Source organism: Gavia stellata, chromosome 13, assembly GCF_030936135.1.
Source record: "Gavia stellata isolate bGavSte3 chromosome 13, bGavSte3.hap2, whole genome shotgun sequence".
Lineage (NCBI taxonomy): Eukaryota > Metazoa > Chordata > Aves > Gaviiformes > Gaviidae > Gavia > Gavia stellata.
In genome coordinates this window covers 9,825,018-9,850,085 of record NC_082606.1, presented here as the reverse complement: position 1 = coordinate 9,850,085, position 25,068 = coordinate 9,825,018, and the positions used below count along the sequence as shown (strand labels likewise).

The following is a 25,068-nucleotide window of genomic DNA, read 5'->3' as shown; positions in this document are numbered from 1 at the left end:
TGCTGATAAAAAGTACCTTAATAAAACATTAAGCGATGAATAGAGTTCTGGATGCACTGCTCTCACACGCTGAATATTTCCAATTCTTTGGCTATTGAAGTTAGAGCATCTATATTAGATTGGCAAATTTTATATGAAGTCTGTTTCTCTCAAATTACCCATGGGTTAAACTACAGAGTGGGCCTCTGCAAGAAAAAAGTTTAGGATTTGAAGTATTTACCTGTAATGAAGGTCATCAAATTACATCCGATTATCAGTACTTACAGCAAACAAGTCTTTGGAGAAGCAGTTACCATTTGCATATCAGCTCTTTCTGAATGAAACTAATAAAAGAAGCTACTCTGAAAGATGAAGTGTGAAACTTCATGCTACAGTTACACATTCTTAATCTAGTTTTGATTAACTCACACTTTACCTAACTAGAAACAGTACTCTGCTGTACACTAAACATTCTGCCTGATGAGACCAAAAATAAATCTTTGGTGAAAAGGTTTTCTTTTTCTTCAGCAAGTAGATAAAAAACTATTCAAAAATATTTTTTTTAATACTGTATTGTTGATCAACTACATGCTGGAGAAAAAAATTACACTTGGAAGTCTTTGGAGATATCTGCTGGTATTATTATAACTTTCTTTAAAGGCTCTTGTAACAACAAGGTAGTTAAAATTGAAGGAGTATACAACTCATCTATGCCATCAACTACTACAATCAAGAAGCCCTATTGTTTTTTGTTAGTAACTACTTATACAATAAAATGTATTCAACTCTTCAAACCTATAGCTTTTAACTAGTTCAATTATTTTTGGACAATATGTGGCTTCCTTCTCTTCTACAGAAAAGTCTTTGGTACAAGATTATCTTTAAAGCGTTTGAATCAACAGTGTTATGAAAAGGTGAATGTGTACTGTCTGGTTCAGAACTAGCAAACAGTTACAAGGTCAAGAACTACAGTAACTAGAGGCCGATTTATCAACACAAAACAGACAGAACAGTAGGGCTTATTGACGACTTCTGACCACCTTTTGATACATGAGGAATAATACAAAAGTCAGCCTGGCCTACCTTAAGGGTGACATCTTGGCCCCAGTAAGGTCAATGGGAGTTCTGACAGACTTAAATAAAGCCAGGAGTTCCTATGGTTGCTTTCTCACAATGTTACATTTTAAACTTTTTTTTTTTTTAAAGTAAAAACATATGCCTAATGTTTTTTTCTTTTCTTTCTTTCTTTTTTTCTTCTTTAAAGTAAAACAGGGAAAGAGGAGGAGCAGAGAAGAGGGCTGGATATAGACACAGGCAAGTTTATAACATTGAATGATTCCAACCTCCTCCCTCTCTCTCCCTCTCTCTTATTAAAAAAAACACGATACCCTGTCAGTTTGCTCCACGTTTCCGTGAGGCAGCTCAAAAATAACAAACTGTTCCCTGAGTACAGGAAGAAACAACAACAACAACAAAAAAAACCCCAAAAAACCACTAGAATAACTTTTAAAGGAGGTAGTATAAGACAGGAATTGCATGGGTTCAAGGCAGTAGCAGTACTCACCTCTTTCAACAGACTCTTCAACAAAAGCTCTGGCTTTTTTGTATCTCATGGTAGCCTAATCAGAGTTTTAGATTGGCATGTGGGTAAAGTCACTCCCTGAGCTAAAATTCCTGGACAACAGCACACTAGGTGAAGGCAAGGAGCAAGGTTGCATCCTAACAAAAGCTCTGAGACATACTATAATTCTAGCAGTGCTTATCAGCACTTAAATCTGGGTAAAAACTATAACTCATGATACAGTTTACTTAAAACATCTAAGAAGTATTTAAGGCATCTTTCTGTACTCCAGAGCAACTTTATGAATACTAAAAAGACATAAGGCAAATCAGTCATTTCATAATATATAATGCAAGGCACCATTGCTAAGAAGTACTGCGATACTGGAATACTCAGCATTATTGTCCATTCCATGACTCTCAGGCAGAGCCAAACTGTTTGGAAATGCTGAATACTTCTTCATTTTGCCATGCTTTTTAGCATTAACTGTCAATAAAGGGGCAACATTTGTCACTGTGGGGAACCCAACATGTCCCAGAGCCCTAAGAATATAGCATACATCCTGTTAGCAGTTGCTGGCACAAGTTTCTGGGGGAAAGGCACTGTCCTAGGCTTACTGGGGTTATGAGAAATCAAGAGGTGCAGAAGATTTCATGTGGCTGTGTATGTGGAAGCACCAACTCCAGTCTTCCCAGTTTTTAACATCCTCTATGTCAACCACATTAAATCATTACATTTTATACTCTGAGGCTTCCTTCTTTTTAAAGACAGAGCTTCAGCTAAACAATCTTGTTCACGTACCTATACAACTCCCTGATCACTGAGGGCGCACACATGCGCGCACACACACACACACATATTCTACACACAACTGAAAACAAAGAAAAAAAAAAAGAAACCCAAAATAAAACAACACTACTAGGAAGTATCATCAGTTCCATAGCTGAGACCAACTAGAACACAAATGAGGTAAAGCAGTCATCATTCAGAGTTCACCTCTCGGCAAACTGAGGTAGATAGTTAGCAAAAGGGCCAACAGCCTTCCCTTTGCTCCAGTGACATATTTTTAACTTTAGTCAGAAATCTTCACTGTCCTTTCACATTTGTTGACCACTGAACATTCAAAATGAGTGAGTTTGAAAAACCAAACAAAACAAAAAATAAAAAACAACATTCAACAGAAATATGCGATCACCTGCTAGGTTAGTCAGGCTTTCCACAATAAAACTTTGGCTCCCTGTTCATTGTCCTTCGAACAGACATACACTGCAAGAATGTCTTGTGTGGCCCTAATGATGTCAGTTTTGCACCACAGAGTGTGTCTGATGAGGTGAGGTAGGAGTCTGGTCAGTAGTGAATGGCAGAGGAGACTCTGTGCAGTTACTTATGGCAGAGCTCATCATGTTCGTGCCCAAGTCACTGCTTACAAAGGGACTGGTAGTGGGAGGGGTGGCACTTGTCACAGAGGAGAGGTGCATGTCATCACTGGACTCATGAGAAAATCTTCCGGAGTCGCCAGTCTCGTGACTTCCTTCACTGTTGGCCGAATGCTCTGTATCGGTAACAATACTGAACGGCACCTGGAAATTAGACTGCTGGCCGGGAGAGCTGGGGGAGTCATCCTCACCGATCAGCACAGTGGTGCCTGGCTGATACAGACACACCGCCTGGACAAATCTTCTCTGAGGCTACATAAAAAGCAGAGAGAAAAAGGTTGTTCAGCCTCTGAAAAGCTGAGCCATAATTTGAATTTTTACTGCATTTCCTATCTCCTATTTCACCAGAGTGCCTCTAACAGCATTGGCTCGGAACAATCTGGGCTTTCCTACAGGAGGTTAAAAAGAATCAAACTCAAGTCTTGCTCATACTTTTCTCTTCGATAATAGATGAAATAATCCCATCTAGCTAAGCATGGCTACTCAAGAATGATTTCACTGGAGAGACCTGAATGGTATTTTAAAAACACACTTGGTAGAGCTCTCTCCCATCCCTTCATGCATATTCTTTAAGCATTACTCCTTGGCTGGTAGCAAATATTTTGCTTATAGGGGCATCAGAAATATGCAGCTGCTTCTGGAAGTACGTTAGAATATGAATTTGCAACATGGATATCGAGAATTTCTATTCCTTAAACATACAAGAGCACAATACAAGTTACAATTCAATAAACATTAGTTAGATGCCTCATAGATGTGAATTTGCATGATAATGTTCAGGATTTGGTTTAACACTTCAGTTTTAAACTGTTATTTTTCTCATCCAAATTGCAAATGTGTCCAGAGCAACAATTTCAGAAGCCAGACAGTTCTACTCAGACTCTCAATTTCTTCAGTACATTGGGTAAATCATTTAATTCCCCTCTTTTGGTTTCTCTTCAGCAAACAAAGTTTTAGCTGTCAGGGTAGGAGAGGATTCTTTATATTGTTATATTATTTATAAATACATATTTAATTTGTATTTATATTTGTACAAAGTCTCTGCAGATGTAGTACTGTAGATGCTATGCATAGACCCAGTACACAGAAACCCTTTTGCTCACAGATAAAAGGGCACAGGCAAGAAAGTAATCAGCTAACTGTAAAGAGTTACAATATCTGACAACTTGGGACAGAAAATGAAACTTCCATAAGACTGCAATACGAGGTAGAACACCATCAACCTTAACACAACTGAAACTATCCAATTAAAACTTAGACCACTAATTATGCTTTTCCATAAATAGAAAACTACGTATCTTCCTTTGCAAACACAGGGTATTACAGAAAAGATTGTGCATCTCTACCCATTAGACCAATTACCTCCTCAGTCTTCACCTTCCTAGTATCTTGGAAGAACAGCCACCTTTTCTTGCAGTTAGCCTTTGTGACAGGCCCATAGCTGTTAATAATCAGATCAGATCCCCCCTACAATAGAGGGAGACACACAGACATTTATTTTAACAAACTAAATTTCTAAGATATTTGAAAATATTTTTCTATTCCTACCTATTGGCTCCATACTGAAAAGGAAGACAAATGAAATGCTCAGTCACGTTTTCGTGGTCTGGTATTCACCTACTGCTTGAGACAAGTCAAGACCAGATCCATTAAATCTGGCAAGCCCACAGACCAGACCCAACAGCTATAATACTGCAAACACACAGCAAAATATTCCAGCCACTGCTCTTGCTCTACTACTTTGAACGTGAGCATTCACAGGCATAGTGTCTGTGCCTGTACTGGGGTCCATTTCCATTTCCCAGCTCTTGCATATATCCTCAGGGAGCAGCTCCATTCAAGTTTGCAGTGTGTACAGTGTAAGCCTTCAATCAGTATGCCTGCACTGATACATCCTGCCATCTAGACTAATTTATAATTTGACCAAATATGAGTTTATAAAATGTAACATTGTCTTACCAGTAAATATACAGAAAAATAATATTTAATACCTGCTTAGTGTCATACTTCACTAGATCATGCATCAGCACTTACTGAACTAGGCGCTGACAAGGACTCTCTCACCTATCTCCTTGGACTAGCAGAGGCCACCTAGCAGCCCTAAGTCTATGAAGCTTTTACCCTTCGATGCTGTGCCAGAGCCAAGCTCAGCAATCTGCAAGGTACAGTGTAAGACAAGTTTATTGAATCAGATCTCTAGCTGAACTTTAGGATAAGTCTTGAAAATTTGACTCTGGATTGCCAAACTTGTGTTCGTCCCATTAAAAAAAAAAAAACTCCTGTGGATTTGTAGTGTACCTATTTTACTTTTGATAAGGACTCCGATGTTATAGCAATGAATTCTAAAGAAAGATTTCTGTTTTGGGAGAGAGTAAAGCTCACAGTACCTTAGCATCGATGAAGCTGTTTCCCACTATCATTGGCAATAAGGATTCTTCATTCTCTGCAATTCCTTCAATACTCTTCTCTACCTCATTAGCGCTGGCTAATGAGATGCTGGTATGTGACAGCTGGTCAGTGCTTTGCTGCACAGGTTTAGGAGCAGATGTTTTCCTACACAATGGTAAGCAGAAATAAAACTGACCCACAGGAAGAAAATATAAAAAAATCAAGAATAAACTTCAAAGCTATTATTCATCAAGTAATATTGGTATATTCTTGACATTTACATTTTGTTATATGATACTCCTAACTCTCATGGACTTTAAATGTTATTGCTTGTGATAAAAATAACATCTGCTTCCAGTTAATCATACACCATAGGCTACAAGCTTCTGTGCAGACAGGAATTGTCATGATTAGTAATATTACTTGGAGAAAGTAACCACTAATGATATTAAGACCTTTCTACCACGCTACACAGAGATTGTCTCCCAATACATATTTTTTCCTGCATGTATGCTAAAAAGCCCTTGTTACTAAAATATACTTTCAGACAGTTTTTTAATTTATTTCAAGTAACTTATATTTGTTCTGATCCCAAAGTTATGGGCAGAGTCACTGAGCCAGTTTATGCCCCATAGCAGCTGATGACAAGACAGACAGATGGTGGCTTGCCTCACTGCAAAGAAACTGCATCATGGAACTGCTTTACATCAGAGTTCCTCTTGTCCAGCAACACCAGAGGGTTAAAGCCTTGCAAACCAGGTCTGGGCAGGCTGGAGGGTTAAGCAGGAGGAGCAGACGATGTAAAGCAGCATGCCTCTCTGACTCAAAAGGATTTTTTTATTTGGAAACATGCCTCATAACTTAGTTGTCAAAGCACCACTGACTCACTCTGTGGGTTCTTCCTTCTTTTCATTGGAGAAGGGGCCCAGGTAGAGTAAGAAGAGCCAACAAAGTGCTGTGTTTCCACTGCTGGTAGGAATAGGTGAAGAGACAGAGTACTTCAGAGAACTTAGCACCCTTGGAGAAGAAGGCACGTCCCAACAATCAGTGCATTGAGAAAAAGCTCAATCTTGACGAACGAAAGCATACCTGGCTTTACTGCGATAAATTAAGATCAGGATGCAGATAAGGATGCAGGTCAAGGCTATGCAAACCCCCACAACAATGCCAGTCATTGATTTCTGGTCCAGATGGTAATAGTCAGAATAAGCTATAGCAAAAAAGAACACAGAAAGGCTCAGTAAATAAGAAGAGTTACCCCCTGCTCCCTGTCAGGAAATTAATAGGGTTACAGTCACAACCACAGAGACAAATGCTTCCTTTTAATGAGATTTCCAGACCTTCTCTGTCATACACTTTGACACTTTTGAAAATAAAACTTGTAGACCAAACAGAGGAGTGTATGCAGTCCTGGTGTGGGAGGGGAAGAAGGGACTGCCCCACACCACAGCCTCTTCAGTGACCTACAACATGGAGCAGAAGAGCTCTCTCCAACCCCTTCCTTACAGGGTGCTACTAGACAACAAAGGAAAAAGGCTTGGAGAGTTACAGCCATTGTCACCTAGGAGGGTTCACTTTGGTTTATGCTTTGACATCATATGTCTATTAACCTAATCCTGAGGGCATGACTATTTGCTTATTCAAGCCTAAAATATAACTGAATTCCAGGAAGGGAGAAAACCTGAGCAAGAAAAATCCCTGTTTTAACCACAATTCAATGTGCAGCAACAAGGAAAGGTTAGAAGGTTCATGTACCTGAGTAATTACTAGCTCTTGTCTCCCTAAATAGCTTTAAAATCTGTAACAAGTCACCAAGATGAATCCCGTTCTATGTCGCACAAAGACAATGTGTTCTTCCATTCCTATATGGAGAAACCCCTGCTGTTACCTTAATTTCCACAAGGTAACACATAGTTTTCCCCAAAGAGCTGCAGGTGGGGCTCACTTCTTTGGTGAAAATATATGCTGGTATACCACTGACTGGCAGGTTGATTTGGGTTGCTGGAATACCAGGAACCAGCAAATTTCAACAGATTTATCTGTCAGCTCTGCTGGGCTGTCTGGTTCTAACTGACCCAGTGCTACTGGTATCTCAAGCCAAATAAAAGACTTAAAGGAAGTGCCTTAGAAGAGTGGCTGCAAAGTTGATATTGATGTAAAATTCAAAACAGTTATGTATTCTCATTTGAAAGGCAAACTTCCAACTTCTGAGCAAAAGAATTAAACCATTTCTAACTTGAACTGCAATAAAAATTCAAAAATGGTTTCGTTTAGAAGAAAATGCTACACTATTAGGACTGCCTCACATAAAACAGAATGGTTTACCCAGAAAGCAGTTAAAAGCTAAAACAAACAGGGATCTTTTTTCCTGGTACTTGTGACAGCAGTAATCAAAACATTGCTACTGACTTGTGGAATCTACCGAATCCAAGCGTTTAGGTCTCTGATTAGACTCTGATGTCTCCTTTGGCAGGACAGCAAGTTCTACCGCATTTGAGAAGGGTCCTTCTCCCACTTCATTGGAGGCTGCTATTTTGACCAAGTAGACATTTCCTGCTACAAGGTTTTCCAGCAAAGCCATGGTCATTGCTCCTATGAAAAGATTTGATAAACAGTTCCAGTTAGACAAAATCCATGGGAACAGACTGAGATTTAGACACTGGGGCCTACACGTTCTTTCCAATACCACCTCCAAATCTTGTTTGAGGACTGTGATCACTTTTGTATGTTCTAACCTGCATATACAGGGTGCAGAATGAACACTGGCGTTGCCTGCTTGTCCCTTCTGTCCTTTCTCTCTGTAGTGCTTAAACACAGCACACGCTGTGAAGTACCAGTATAGTTCAAAACCAAGAGTCAAGTTTTGGCTATGATAGACAGCATACTAATCCTAAATCTTGCACTAGCTGCATTTCAGTGTGACAGCGTTTATGTCGTGATTGTATCTGTGAGGAGATGCTCCAAGCATTAACCAGACTTTCAGGCAGAGAAAGCAGAGTATTAGACCTCTCTCATATAGTAATCTATGTGCCTCTCCTAGATCCACTGTACCATGAATGTGAATGAAAATTGTCATAACAAAATAATTCAGGTTCAGTTTATCAAATTTCAGGTCTAGTTGGTAAAATGAACAGGACAGATTTGGAAGAATACATTATACCATGCTTCTAAAATAAAATTAAATCCTATTTACACCTGTGTAGGCTTCCTTGATTACTGTGCATCTAAGCTGCTCAACTAAAAATATTACAGAAAATGTCTCTCTCACATGCTAAGGATTCATCTCCTAAAGTCCCTGAAGGCAGGAAAAACAGATTAAGAACATAAATAGGATTCACTTGCATTGTCCTTAGACAGGCAAAACTCATATCAAAGTCAATGAGAGCTTTGCCTGTCCAGGGACTGCAGACTGCTGCTTAAAATTCCAATTCCTTTCTAAAATGCCTGTGTTTCTTCCTACCACAGAAATATATTGCTTTTCTTTCCCTAAATAGTGGCAGTTACAGGACCAAATCTATTCCTTGTTCTCTTTCACATATTCCATTCACTTTCTCAGACTTAAGCCTAATTTTCAACCTTTCAAATCAGTTTTAGAAGTCAGAATTTATAGTATCATGGGAGCGTATAAAATATAAGGTTTTGTTGACAGAAACTATTATACATTTGGCAAAAGGGAAGCTACTTCAAAAGCTATTTCAGCTCTTCCATAAAAAACATCCGTTAACTGAAAGCATTTGAAGTAAAATGTGAGGTATCTGTAACCAAAGGAGCTGTAATATTTAGCACCAGCAAGGGCGAAAGGTCACGTTTCAATATTACAGGCTCTTTCCCACCAGCTCCTTTCAAATCTGTTGCATTGCTAAAGCAAGCAAGCACTTTGTACTGATTTACTGCACACCAAGTGTGTAAAGGCTGTAACTTCTGATGCACTTGAAGAGAAGTAGGGAAAAGGGGGGAGGTGGCTGGAAGATAACTCACATCACGAATGAGCAACTGCAGTTATATTTTCTAATTCTGCCATGCCTAACACAAGCTCAGTCAAATTAGAGGGTTTTGTTTTTTAAGTTGGTGGATTGGTAGCAATTTTCATGCGTAAACTAAAGCCCATACTAGGACTTTTATAGGTGATAGGGTTGGTTTGCGGTTTTTTGTTTTGGTTTGGTGGGTTTTTAAATTTTTTTATTGGGGGGATGTCTTTGGAGGAACAGGAAAGGAATGGGGTTAAGATTTCACAAATCTTCTGCAGAACAAGTTTAGTGTCAAGACAAAACAATGCTTTTATTGCATAGAGTTAGCTAATCTTATCATAATAAATCAAATAACTCTTAGCATAATAAATAAAAAAACCCAAACCCTGCTTCTACCTCAAATTATCTATGAAAGGACTGTCACAGGACTATCACAGTATTTGCCCAATTTTACCTCTACATACTGATTTTCTTCCACAGACTTTTTCATCTGTACTGTAACTAAGAGTGTTACAGATTGTCCTAATGTGTCAAGATACCCGAATTCCATGCCATGCCTCAAACCCTAATATATCTGTCAAAACACAAAATCGGTGACTCTAACATTGATGGACACAGTAATACATGGAGATTTACAGCTCTCCATTTGCTCATTCCCTCCAACACTTTCAGTATGGAAACACATGAAAATGTTTACTGTTATTGCCATCCCCTCATCCAAAATATCAATAGTAAAATACTATTTGAGATGCTGTTCAGTTTCACACCCATGACTGAGCTGAAGTATATACCTGAAAGCAAGTCAGCCACTTTGCTGCATACAACAAATGCAGTGTATCATCGCCAGAATGACAAGATTTATTCTTCAAATATAAGCTCTCTGTGAATTTAAATCTGCTGGGTTTTTTAGTGAGTAAAAATTAATATTAAATTGGTCCTTTAATATGACAACTTTACATCCCTGTTTCTTTCAACAATTTAATGGGACAACTTTCTATCACTGTTTCTTTGAACAATTTTAATAGTGAAAAACCATGGGCTCAATCTTGCCCCTATAGTTAGACCTCATTGATATTTCAGAGACTAATTATTTTTCACAAATTTTGCTTAAGATTAATAGTCATTTTACTGGTATTCTTCACAGCTGACCATTCTATTTGAGGCCAGCCCAACAAATACCACTATGCTCCAGCAAAGACAAAGCGGCACTGCCACATTTCAAAATGGCTGTTGGTCCTTCGTCCCCTCTTCAGGAGCAGCACCAAGAACAACCACCGTCTTTGAACTAAAACAGGAGTTTAGTTAGAAATGCATTGTCCTCTGTGAGTGCATACTCATGAAGTTTTATGGATTTTCTCCGCAGAAAATTTAAAGCCTCACTCTCTGCTGACAACTAAGCCTTCAGCCATAAAACAACACAGAACAACAAAATAGTAACTCTTCCTGGGCAATCCTCCTAAATAAGCACATGACTTTACTCGGTTACACTGAGCTCCCCTCTCTGGTTTAATACATTATTAGAACATTATCTATTCCGAATGGCCTCTGTCTATTTTGAATACCAACCGAACAGTAAATGCCTTTTTCTTTTTTTCTGGCTATAGTAGAAATCTGTTCTTGATGCAGCTCTTCAAATCGCAGTATTATTCTGGAAAGTGCCTATAAATATTTAGGTTGTATCTACATCTAATCACAAAGATGTGACTGTAGTTCATATCACCATACCTGAGTTACTGTTAGATTAGCTAGCTGGGCCTCAGCAGTAGGATAGAGTCATAGAGTTAAAGAGAATTTGCAGAGCAATTTACTGGGATTAGGGGAAAGTTCATTAAGCAAACTGAGCTAACTGGATTGGCAGTGATCGGAAGAACCCACGCAGCCACATTTATAGATTTATTTCTGGAGAGTGAGGCATCTCAGAGACTTCAGATTTGAAAGAGTGTAGTTACAAAATGAAGCCATCACAATCATGGTTACAACAGAACTAAGATGGATGTAATTGGATTTATGGGACATTTTGGTTCACATGCACACACTGAACTCCAAAGCAGCACAGACAGCCCCTCTCCCCTCACCTTCCAAGTATTAATTGATTTTTAATACATTTTCTAAACTAATTCTAACTTTTATGTGAACGTTTATATGAATGTCTGTCTTACTGTAGTCCAAGGGAGCTGAAAGTAACAAAGCATCTTATAAGTAGCATCATTGTTTGTCCAGTTCATAGGTGTATGATTTTAGTTTACCTTCTCTGTGCAACACTTGCCATTCCCCAGCAATCCAAGACTTCCTGGATGCATAGAGGATAGTGTATCGTGTAACAACTGTTTCAGGACCATCAGGTGGCTTCCAGGAAACCAAAGCAGTATCATCCTCTATCAAAGTCACCTTCACTCCTACTGGAGGGCCAGATGGTGCTGTAAGAACAGTAACACAATGCTATTAGGCTAACCTAATTTACATGCAATTAAATTGCTCAGAAAGAAACTGATGTGCAGACCTAATGGCTACTGCTACATCCCAGATAAACAACATATAAACAAACACATACTGCTCCTCAGGAGAAGCTCTCCTGTTAACTCTGATCTGGTCAATAGCTTAGGATTTTGTAAAAGCAAATTTCGTATTTTTCCTTCAACTCCAGAAGGAAACTGTTACTGACAAAAAACCCACATTATTACCCTGTGAACAGGTAAATCCCAAACATTGCAATGCTGAGAACGTGAAACTGAGGTTTTTGATTTTCGCTGACCAAGCTGACAGAAAAGCAAACGAACAGCTAGGGCAGTAGATATGTAATATTCTTGCAGTTTCTAAAACCTCTGGTTTTTAAAATATGTTTTGGTAATGCCTATGAATCAGCCGTGCCTCCTCAATACATACTTAAAATTTTTATTCAAGTTTTTTCCAGTCAGTGGTTGCTAATGTTGTAAGTATATCACATTTTATATAAAAATCCTTGCTGATTTTAGGCAGATTTTGAAAAAGAATTTTGCAGTTCCAAAACAAGTGTCTTCCGGACAGCATTTTTCTATCTCTCACCGTGAAGAGCAATATCTGTATCTCAAAGGAAAGTATTTCTCTCTCCTACAGACAGCTTAAAATTAATAAGCACTTTTTCAGGCCATTTGGTTTACAGAGCTTTCTTTTTAGTACCATGTGGTCCTCTCCTAGTGCCTTACCTTCTGGGAGGGTAGTATGGTAGACTACTGGACTCCAGGGACTGGAGAGCTGGTCCACATGCAGCCGAACTGCAAATTCGTACATGGTTTTTGGCTCAAGACCTTGAACTAACATGTGAGTCTCTGACCTATACAGATGAAGGAATAAAATAAATTTAACAGCAGCAGTTGACTTGAAGATCCCAAAATCAAATGGTATCTCTTAGTCACTGTGAGTAGATTCTCACTGTCAGTTCAACACAAGACAAATCGGTTCAAGTCCAGACACGAGGTCCATCTGCGCTGTCTACCTGAAAATGTAATTGTACTAACCCTGGAGCTCTCTGGAGGATATTATGTCTGCTGTCAGTTGACTTGAGCTCAAGTTTTTATAAAGGTTGTTTGGGCAGCTGATGCACAAGCAAGTCCAAGAATATTATCACCCAGATCACCAGTAGGTATCCCAAACTCAGCTCTTTCCACATCTGTCCATAGGACAGTATGCTTCAAGCTGGAGTAACACTTAAACTACAACCAGCACCACAGCTGAAAAGGCACATGCTGTTGGCTTCATCAGCTATTCCTGGATCTGCTTCTCAGTTCACAGAACAGACATAGGTTATGTGTGCAACTTCCCCTTCCACTTACGGCCTCTATCAGCTCAAGTTTAGGGGATCTCTGTAGAATATGAATGTTCCCTATTCATCTTGTAGTCGTATTTGGTAATTTATTACTTGTAAAATTGATTGTATTAATTGTAATATTGCAGTTTACTATTTGATCACAAAATCAGTTGTAAACATTCTGCTTTATTCTGATTCTAGGGGCAGGGGGAAATCTTTCATATACACCAGGGTTAATTCCTGATGATAATACCCAAGTCGAGATTAAATCTCAATTTAAAATTATGTCACTCTACACATACTGCTTTATTAAATTTCATTTATTATTTTCATCTTCCATACTGCAAAGGCAGTCACCACTATTTGCAATAGTCTCATCCTATCACAAAAAGCAGCATTCATTGCTATGCTCCATATTGCACACTAAGAATTTTACATGGTGATTATACTGTGTCTAATCATTAAGTCAGGAATTATACAGCAGGGAATGTGTTCTTTGAAGAGAAAACCATCAATATTAGGATGGAAACTCTCTTTTAAGACAGCATTTTCCTTACTTAGAAGGCTTGAGTAAACCGAAGTATGGAGGGAGCTACACACATATGGATTCCCTCAACAGGACCACGGCTCCCAGCATAGGCTGTCACAATGGAGAAAAATCTTCTGCTCCCATACCACCTGGGCAGAGAGTTGAACACCAAGCATAGGCAAAGTTTCTTCCCTGTTCTGCCATTCTGTGGCTCATGCATTGCTTCTCTGAAAAAGCAAGCTGTAGTTCCTACTCAGCTTTCTCCTGGCAGGGTGCCACACACTCAGGAATATGGTATTCCCACAATAACATGCTCAATTCCTCAAAACTCAAAAATTCTTGTTTCCAGTCTTAAAACCAGACACTGGACTAAGTCCCATTGTGCCCAGACAAGCTACCTATAAATTAGGTATTCTCTTTTGTTTGGTTGAAGAGGAGCTTAAAATTAAATTCAACTTAGACAGCTAAAACGCTATTAAAAATTCAGGAGCTCATCCAGGGATCCAACACAAGGATCACTGGTAGAGAATTAAGCTGTTCTAAGAACACATCTTAAATAACCCAAGAAACAGAACTAGCAGCCACTGGGCAAAACACACAGTCCTCTAAGGGAGATAAAAGTTGTTACAGTAAAAGGCAATTAAGAGGGGGCAGGAAGAGTAGAAACTGAGTGGGAAGGATCTCGAAATGGGGAACCAAGACTCATTAGTAGCACTGCACTTACGTTTGAAGGTAGAGAACCAAAGAAGCATTCTGCAGCCCCACTGGGTTGCAGCGGATTGTGTAGTTAATGACTTGTGCAGATGTAAAGGCAGGCTTTCCCCAGTGAAGGTAGATAGAAGATGAAGTGTTAGCTTTGGCATAGAGGTGGTGAGGAGGTGGTGGCGGTGGCACCATGCGATCACGGACAGCTGTTGAAAACAAAAAAGGAGCATGAATTATTTAATGGACTGCATACAGTTACTGGTAAAATTAAAAGACAGGTCTGAGCCCACAGAGTTTGATTCCAATCAGCCCTTCCCCAGCACTACCTGGTATTCAGACCCAGGAATCTGGTTGAAGCTATTAAAGATCCCTCCTAACCCAATACACGTCACATATTACTTCTGTAGTCCCACTTGTTTAGTCAAAAACAAAGTCAAAACTATAAACAGAGACGGGGGAGAGAGATAAATCTCTCATAAGATACATGATACATCACTGGTTAAATGATGCAGACAATCCAATAGGGGAGGAAAATGTGCTTGGTAGCTATCTTGTTTCCTCAGCTGCAGTTCATGAACACAGCAGACTGTCTCAGTTGCAGGATGACTAGGATAGTATTTGTCACAGAGATGATCTTTCTGGTTCTCTGTTTTACACTGAATTAATTGATTATTTATAGGTTAAAAACACAGGGCTGCTGGGACCTCGAAACAGGTCAGCTCTTAATAAATTCTTCATGCACCTACAACACTTACAGACACATCCTGGAGTGCTGACTGTTTGGTCTGCCTGATAACCTTCTTCCATACTGTTATATGCCAGCAGCCTTACATGATACTTTCTTCTAGGATCTGCACAAAGAGAAAAGGAACAATTAGACTCAAGTAAAAAAATAAGGATTTTCAGACTTCTACAGATAGTGAGATCACTTGATTCTCCTGCAAGTTTGGTTCAAAACTTGTCCGCTACGATCAACGGACTGATGAATGGGCTGGATGCCTGGAAGCCTGTCTTTTCTCCAGCCCTGCGAATTTCCCTGAATCTTTGTCCAGAATCAGTCACATACCTCCCAGTCTTGCTTCCAATAACCTGAAACAAGTTTGTAACAGAAATCAGTGGGAGTAGGATAAATATCACATTTCTATCTGTAACAAAATCACACCTTCCCAGCTACAGAGCTAGATTTAATAGTATGATTCAGCATATTTAAAGTGCTTTCAGTCTATAATAAAGATTTGTTAAAACAAACAGCATGAGGTCCAGAGTAAGCAGGCTGTAATGAAGCATGGCAATAATGAAGCATGGCAATCAAAGCAAAGGCAGGAAGACAGGACCCAGCAAAGAAATGGGAAATGTTTTGGTTCCAGGTTCGACAGGAGATACACCATGAAAACAACAGTGATTGTTAATAAATGCCTTTGACTCACAACTTCCACTTCCATATGTTTTCTTGAAAGTTCTGGCATTCTTAGGGGGTCACTGTTCCTAGCTTGAAGGGTCTCCCTACTTCCCTTTCTCTGCCCATGTCTTTGGGTACCCATATTACTGTTTGCTGCTTCTCTCAGTTCTGTTAATGATACACTAGCCTTGATCCAAGTGAAAAATTGCTACAGAGAAGTGAGTTAGCAAGGGGCCTTGAGCTTTCTGTAAGTGGCGATGGCGTGGGGTAGCCACAGGTGGTTAGGAGTGCCAGCCACCAGGATGGCTGCACTACTTCTCTGCAGCCTACTCCCTTGTGATGGTCTTTGCAACAAATCCCTTCCATACAGTGATGACTGGCAAGGTGGTAGCGTTTGCTACTAGTACATACAAGCTCTTCTGGATTCAGCTAAACTTCACCCTAGTACTAGGACATTCTCCTATTGTCATGAACCTATTTTCTTTCTATTAAGATTTTCAGAAGGTTCAGATGTTATATAACTGTGCTAGTCTTGCTTATTTCTTTTTTCCTTGCCCCGAAATACCATAATATCATCCCTTCTCAAAATAAGCTCTCTTCTTTCTCACTTTAACTGAGACTTGACATGGCCTCTCTCATGAAATAAACAAGAACACAAATCCCTGACATTTCTTCACCACAAACAGGACTGTTGTTTACATCAGATCGTTGGCTCCCTCTGCAGTCTCTGCACCAGCAATACAATCTTAACAACTCTTGATTTGATGTTTCCATAAAGACATCATAGTCATTTCATAATAATGCATTTTGAAAAATCTTTTCATATTTATTTTGAAACAGACAATCTTTTTGTGCTATAGTTACCAACATCAGCTTTAAATGAGATATCGCTAGGTAGAGTTTATGTCTTTACATATGTTTATTTTTAAAAGACTATTTTACCAAAATCTAAATGTAGGTGTAAAAGAAAAGGGGCTCTTAAATCTGGATTAAAGTATTTCTTTGATGTGTTTAATACTAATGGTAGAATAGGCAAAAGGAGCCCATCCCCATTTTTCAAACAGACCTTAACATCGTAAGTAGACAATATAAATAACAAAATGTCAAAAAATGAGGGGTTTTTTTTTAAACTACAGTAAAATTCTCATTTGCTTTGAAGGTTTTTTTCACTTTACAATATCACTTCAACAACAGATGACATCAGTTGTTCCTAGCCAACAAATTACAATCAGAGAAAAGGAGCAGATGGACACAAGCACACAGAATAACCTTAAGCATGTGATAAAAGAAAGCATTGAATTTTAATATTGAAAATTTAGAAAGATAGTAAGATAGTATCTGTAAGTCACTGCAATCTCCCAAAAATTTGTAAAAAACCAAAAGACCTGTGAAGGGAAGGTGCATTTAAAAACACTGAGCCCAACCAAAAACATAACTGCACTTCAAAAGTACCAAGTGATTTGAATACACCAAAATCAAGTTATGGTAACTTATTGAGGCAAATTACAGCATGCATCTCAGAAAAGCAGAAATATATACCTCCCCAGGCTTCTTAACTTGTGGTAGGAATACATATATTTAGCACATAACTGAAATATTCAAAAACAAATCCAAAATTTAAAAAAGAGGCCAGCAAGACATCTTTAAGATCTCATTAGGATTATGCTTTGGAGGTTGTTATAATAATCAATTCTCCCATCCATTCTTAGAAAAAACTTGGAATTCGGGTACTATTTAGCAGAGCCTTGAACAGATTCCACATAAACAGGCGGCATCCAGACGGCCAAGTGTCACAGTCCATCTTTTTCTTTACAAGTTCCTGCAGAAGAGACCCCTGCTGCATTTCCGCAAGACACAGGATGACAGACACGACAATTTATCATCCTGCCGAGCACCTTCAAAAACTCTGTGCCCTTTGAAAGTGGTCACCCAGAACTGATCATCTTCACTGTGAAATGAAGAATAGCTAAGGTCTAGTGCCCTGCTGAGCTTGAATGAGGAGCCTGTGAGGTCTGTTTATCCTCATTGCCTTTTTTTTTTTTTTTAAAACCTGAATTCCTCATTAACACTTGATTGGGGAGGAGAGGAAGAATAATGGGATGTGGAAGAAAGGCAAAAATGTAACTCCCACAAAAAAAAAATTCAAATGTCTTTGAGAAAAACACATATTTTTTTAACCTTATTTTTAAGTGTCTTTAACACTCTACGTTTAGAAAAAGCACAATGTTGAATACCATTCATCTTACTCTTGTATAATGCAAGAAGTTTAAAAAAATTATCTTTATATAGAAGAACCTGTTTAAACTTAAAGTCTCTCAACTAGTCTCTACCATCTAAAAAAACAGGATATTTCCACTTCAGGACATCATGGTTCAACTGGTAGCAAGACTAGTTTTAATCCAAAAGCGATGTCAGAATTTTTAAGCTGTCACACATTACTGCTTCTATGGCTGAAAAACCATCTGCTGGTATCTGTAATTGAAACAGCAACTGGGGAGGGCTGCATTATGTGCTGGCCTAGAAAAGCCTAAATGTTATACTAATTTAAAAAGGAGAATATAAAAGAATTTTAAAGCCAGTGTACTGGCAGCTAAAGAAATTGATGTGAAACTTGCTTCACAGATTACCAAAGCGAATTAACGAAGATCAATTCTAAGTACCTGCCGAGATGCTGTTCCATGTTGATCATAACTTCACCATATGCAAAACAAGATAACCAATAGCCAAAGATCTGCCTCCAGTTCCAACAGATACTCACACACTATTTGTTTTATGAACTGGTGGAAAATATTGTTTTGTCTGAAGTAGCCTTTGTTTAGAATATTTTTAACAATTGTTAGTTTCGTTTACAGGCTTATGATATGATTTACCCCTCAATGGCAATCCCAGTACAAACTTGGCATAAAGACCTTCATCTAGCAGTTCACCAGCTGGAACAAACATTCAGAGCCAGACATATCCTTAGAGAGAAAACAAACTTCAGGAGTTTCTTATCTTTAACCAGCATAGGTATCCTGAATAGTTTACACATAAATCATTGATAAAAGATTGGGGATAGCATGGCCACCTGGGGGACTGACAGTCTCAAATTCAGTGTATGCCATCCATGCACATTATACAGCAACAGGAGGCTTGAGAGGCTCAGAAAACAGGGAAGCGAGTATTGAGGCCATCAGTCATGCACATAACACACCCAGGAGTAACACATCGTTCCACAGAAGATCACTGCTATTCAGAAACAAATTACGTGCAGTGATTTACTCAACCCATTCAACACATAAATTCAGTTTACCTAAAAAACCCTCACATCAGGATGTCACCTCTGCATTTTCAAGATTTCTCTGAACAGCTGGTAACACTGAGACATTTCAGTTAATTCTCTTGCAATTGCAATTGCCAGCATTTGTGTAATGGCTGAAGGGCTGTTGATTTATTACTTAAATCAGTTGGTAGAAAGGATGCAAAAACTACAGTTTGTACAAATCAAAAGGGCAGCACTGATGTTGATATAAACATGCTAGAGCTAATTCATAAATTTTATTACAAGAGTGCCTCTGGAGTACAGACAGACCGTCTTAAAATACATTATAGGCTGGAAGTGATAAACTGGCATAGCTTCACACAGTTCAATGGATCTGCCTCACACACCCTTTTTATGTAAACAAAACCTGTCAGTATTAAAAACACATGAATAATAGTTCAACCAGAGGCACAAATTTCACCTCTGGTAATAATACTCCTATAAAATAAGAGTACCTTATATTGATTAATTTCAAATTATCAGAATACTGTCCCAAAAATCACTGTTTTACAATTTATGCAGGATCAGCCTCATTTTCCTATGCCACTTTTTGTAGGTAGGTCACTGCTCCCTGCTGATACTCCTCTGGAATTCCATATCCTGTCATTCATGCTCCCATAAAAATCTGCAGTAAGCCCTGCAGATTCAACCCTGATAGGTCTTGAGGCAGCAAGACACATGGGGGAGCCTTCTCTTTCCTTTGCGAATCTGTGAATAGGTTCTATGCCTTATAGTAAAACTACAGCAAAGCTAAATACTGCAAGTATGAGCAAAAAAATTAAGTTGAACTATCATTTAAAACCTGGATTATAGCTTGGGAAAAACATTAAACATTACAGTAGCTGAAGCTTGGTAAGAGTTCAGATGACAATGATTTACTTGTGTATTTTACTGTCTTACTACATCCCTGAGACACAGTCTTAGAGATTATAGAATCATAGAATGGTTTGGATTGGAAGGGACTTCAAAGATCATCTAGTTCCAAACCCCCTGCCAGACGCCTTCCACTAGACCAGGTTGCTAAAAGCCCTGTCCAACCTGGCCTCGAACACTTCCAGGGTTGGGGCATGGGGCATCCGCAACTTCTCTGGGCAACCTGTTCCAGTGCCTCACCACCCTCATGGTGAAGACTTTCTTCCTAGTATCTAATCTAAATCTACCCTCTTCCAGTTTAAAGCCATTACCCCTGGTTCTGTCACTACATGCCCTTCTAAAAAGTCCCTCTCCAGCTTTCTTGTAGGCCCCCTTCAGGTACTGGAAGGCTGCTCTAAGGTCTCCCTGGAGCCTTCTCTTCTCCAGGCTGAACAACCCCACCTCTCTCAGCCTGTCCTCATAGGAGAGGTGCTCCAGCCCCCTGATCATCTTCGTGGCCCTCCTCTGGACTCGCTCCAACAGGGCCATGTCCTTCTTATGTTGGGGGCCCCAGAGCTGAACGCAGTACTCCAGGTGGGGTCTCACGAGAGCAGAGTGGAGGGGGAGAATCACCTCCCTCGACCTGCTTCTTTTGATGCGGCCCAGGATACGGTTGGCTTTCTAGGCTGCAAGCACACATTGCCGGGTCATGTTGAGCTTCTCATCTACCGACACCCCCAAGTCCTTCTCCTCAGGGCTGCTCCCAATCCATTCTCCGCCCAGCCTATATTTGTGTTTGGGATTGCCCCGACCCATGTGCATGACCTTGCAGTTGGCCTTGTTGAACTTCATGAGGTTCTCACGGGCCCACCTCTCGAGCCTGTGAAGGTCCCTCTGGATGGCATCCCTCCCCTCCAGCGTGTCAACTGCACCACACAGCTTGGTGTTACTAGCAAACTTGCTGAGGGTGCACTCAATCCCACTGTCCATGTGGATAACAAAGATGTTAAAACAGTGCCAGTCCCAATGCCAACCCCTGAGGAACGCCACTCGTCACTGGTCTCCACTTGGACGTTGAGCCATTGACCGCAACTCTTTGAGTGTGGCCATCCAGCCAAATCCTTATCGACCAAGTGATCCATCTGTCAAATCTGTCTCTCCAGTTTAGAGACAAGGATGTCATGCGGGATGGTGTCAAATGCTTTGCATAAGTCCAGGTAGACGACGTCAGTTGCTCTTCCCTTATCCACCAACGCTGTAACCCTGTCATAGAAAGCCACCAAATTTGTCAGGCACGATTTGCTCTTAGTGAAGCCATGTTGGCTGTCACCAATCACCTCCTTATTTTCCATGTGCCTTACCACAGTTTCCAGGAGGATCTGCTCCATGATCTTGCTAGGCACAGAGGTGAGCCTGACCGGCCTGTAGTTCCGCAGGTCTTCCTTTTTTCTCTTTTAAAAAATGGGGGTTATGTTTCCCCTTTTCCAGTCAGTGGGAACTTCACCGGACTGCTGTGACTTCTCAAATGATGGATAGAGACTCAGCAACTTCACCTGCCCGTTCCCTCAGGACCCGCGGATGCATCTCATCAGGTCCCATGGAGTTGTGCACCTTCCGGTTCCTTAGATGGTCTCGATCTTCTCCTACAGTGGGTGGTTCTTCATTCTCCTCCCAGTTCCTGCCTTTGCCTTCTGAGACTTGGGTGGTGTGGCTTGAGCACTTGCCAGTGAAGACTGAGGCAAAAAAGTCATTGTGTACCTCAGTCTTCTCCATATCCCGGGTAACCAGGTCTTCCGTTTCCTTCCAGAGAGTGCCCACATTTTCCCTAGTCTTCCTTTTATCACCGACATACCTACAGAAGCTTTTCGTGTTGCCCTTGACGTCCCTGGCCAGATTTAATTCTATCAGGGCTTTAGCTTTCCTAACCTGATCACTGGCTGCTTGGACAATTTCTCTGTATTCCTCCCAGGCTACTTATCCTTGCTTCCAGCCTCTGTAGGCTTCCTCTTTGTGTTTGAACACAAAACTTCTCAGCTTCTCAGAAAGCCGATGAGAAGGTCATAGCAGTTACTGGTGTTAATGCTGTAAAAACAGATTCTTCAAGAAAAATACTACAGTGCACTCAGATGTTCCAACCCTGTTTTTATGACAAGTCATTTTATTTCCCAACATGGAGGGAGAACCACAGCTGCTTATCTGTCTGGATGCAAGAAACAGAGAAACTGCAAAAGTATCATGAAGAATTGAGACTTGATTTATTAGCAGCTCTATTGCTCTACAGTTCATTGGAACATCCACGTTTTATTGCACCAGCTCAAAGTTATTAAGTATTTTTTACTACTGCCATCAGCCTTGCTTCTACACAAATCTTCCATTTCTCTTTCTGTAAGGGGAGAAGTTGCTACTACAAAGCAGCTGTCAGTCAGAAATACTCGTATTTAGATTTTCCCATTTTCTTTTCCAAAATTTAAGATTTTAATATGTTCAAATTATATATATTTATTAAACATGGATTAAATATACAGAGCCCAGTTTTCAAAGCTTAAGAAAATATAGATGGTCTAGTAAATACATACACAGTGGTAGGCAAAAGCAACTACAGAGTTGATATCTTCTCATGCCAAAACTAGTTTTAGCGTATGTTGGTGTATTCCACGGAATTCCATTGAGTTACTGTCTCAAACTTAGTTCTTCAGTTCTTCTAAAACATTGGGACAAATACACAAAAACGTATAAAACAATCTGGCGTTGTTCCACTATAGAATAAATAGTGTTTCTGTTGAACCTTACTGGCCTCTAAAATATATCCACTGAAAACCTAGGCTTTGTTGGGATGACTGCTGTAGCAGCTACCATTATTTGGAGGAAGGGGAAGAAAGGAAGAAAAAAAAAAAAGGTCCTCTGTTTTGAAGACATTTCCCTAGTGATAAAGGTGACATGGGGAGAGGAAGGAACATCTCTCCAACCAACGTGGGTTAGTTCCATCTGGTAGAGTTATACCTCATTACTGCCAGATGGTGTCCTCATGCACTTCCAAGGAACACAGCTGGAAAAACTAGAGGCATCAAAGATTAAATGCCTGTATTAGCAGTTAAACAACTAAAACAAAAAATGTGCTTCTAATCACTTTGCAGCTGGTGAAGTACTTTTTAATGCAACTACCTCATTCTTAAATTACCAAGATTGCACAGACTCAACTTTTAGGAAAAGTTACTACGAACAGTAATGTCACTTCCATATTCACAATGGAACAAAAATTCCATTTTCAATACATTATATTACATAATTAAAACCCTCTAAGCTTAAAGCAGCATGACACTAACAACACAACCAATGAAAAAATCCTAATCCGTACATAATTCCAGCCTCCCTTCTCAGAAGCATACATGGAAATGCAAATGTCCTGATTGCATTTTAACAGTATCTTCAAATCCGTTTTCTGCAAAAGACTGAACTGCATTTATCCCATTCAGATTTTGATAATTTGACTCGTCTTCATACGAGTCTCCTATTCCAGGTAAATTTATAGCATTAAAGATAAGTATAAAACCTGTAACAGCATGTTCCACGACCACATTGTACACACAAGACACACTCTGGGTAACTGTTCATTCAGCTGAAGCTTATGTTGAATACAAAATGAAGAGTCCTAAATCAAGAGTGTTACAGAGCTGTGTTTGCGGACATCCACACAGCCAAAATTTTGGCTTTCTGGCAAATGCTTCATAGAAAGCATCTGTTTACAGGCTACTTAGCCAAGGTTACAAAAGAGTGTAATATTGCAGCCCCTAAACGCCCTGTCATTGTTTCCTTCAGCTGCTGCATGTTTGGAAAGCTCCGAAGGCCTTGAAAGGAGCCAGAGCAGAGCCAACAGGTCAGGGCTAGATAAAATTAAGAAAGAATCCGAGGTCAGACCATGAAAGAACTTTTTTTTTTCTCTACCCCTCCAGAACAGTGAGTCCACCTCCAGCAGCCTTTCATTCAGTCCTGATAAGAAGAGACAGCACTCCACAATCTGGATTTCAGACTTCTTAAGTTCTCTTTGGGGAGAGGAAAAGATAAGGAAGCCCAAAGAAAATGGATGTTTTACTATCATTTACTGTTGAGTCATTAAGTCTGGATACTGAACATACTTTCATACCTGTTTTGAATATCCCTGTTCTCAGCACTTTAAAAGGAAAATATTGATAGAAATAAAAGTTGGGGGGGTGGGGGGGTGGTGTTTCTTGTTTCTAAAAGAATTAGGATTGCACAGAATTTCTAGAGAAAAAAACCAAAAAAATTCAGTGGCTTGATGTTCTGAGTCGAGTTCCACAACTAGAAACCTAGAAATAACTTCTTAAGCTACATCCAATATAGCGATTCTAACAGTCAGGGAAGGAGATAAGAAAAATATTTCAGTTTTATTCTAGCTTACATACAAAATTTTAAAAAACCACTTTTTTCCTTTCCATTAAAGATATCAAAACGACACTACACTCAGAAGGGTGAAAAAATGGTTGTTCTAAGGACAAAACTTCTGTGGCCAAATGTCCATTTTTAATTTAATCTTTTGTGCTGCTGGATTTTTTTGTGTAACCTACAGGTCCATTGTTGGGTAGTGGTCCGGCCGGATAGCTCATTGGTCTGGTTTGCCAGGATGACTGCGCTGCCCCCAAGCCCGTCCCTTCAACACAATAAACTCCAGATAATTATTCAAAGAAGAGGCCAGCAGCATGGGCTGCTTTGACATCGGGTCATGGCCTTTGACATCGAATCTGGGGCTAGCCAAAGTCTGCTCCAAGCAACAGAGGTCCAGGGGAATTATTAAGGGGGAAGGGTGGGAAAGGAAGAGCACTGAGAAATACTATCCTTAAAAATGTACTTTTGAAGCAAAGTAATGTAAATACAGCAGAAACTTATTAGGAAAATAAGCAAATACATTTCAAATATACTAGACAAAATGGACAGAGAGAAGCGCATCAAGCCAAACACTAACACAAAGATGGGAAGCAGAAGGATAATAAAGATTCAGGTCTGTTTCTCGCAAAAGCAGGTATTCCCTCTCAGATTTTCAGTACTGGATTTTATTTCTCTTTTCCAAAACATGCCCTTTTATCTTGCTCGAGTTCATATGATTAAGAAAATAAACAGTTTAGCAACCCTGTTATATTATGTTTTTTAAAA

The 25,068-nt window shown here is 39.6% G+C and overlaps 1 protein-coding gene across 1 annotated transcript in view; it reads right to left on the bottom strand.

Annotated features, from left to right (window-relative positions):
- Positions 1–2,838: 2,838 nt before the first annotated feature.
- Positions 2,839–25,068, bottom strand: part of PRTG (protogenin) — an 87,235-nt gene continuing 65,005 nt past the window's right edge. Inside the window, 9 exon segments of the mRNA XM_059824156.1 lie at positions 2,839–3,228; positions 4,339–4,443; positions 5,364–5,529; positions 6,454–6,574; positions 7,774–7,956; positions 11,579–11,749; positions 12,515–12,642; positions 14,370–14,556; positions 15,106–15,201. Of these exon segments, the coding sequence (XP_059680139.1) occupies positions 2,839–3,228; positions 4,339–4,443; positions 5,364–5,529; positions 6,454–6,574; positions 7,774–7,956; positions 11,579–11,749; positions 12,515–12,642; positions 14,370–14,556; positions 15,106–15,201 (1,547 nt within the window).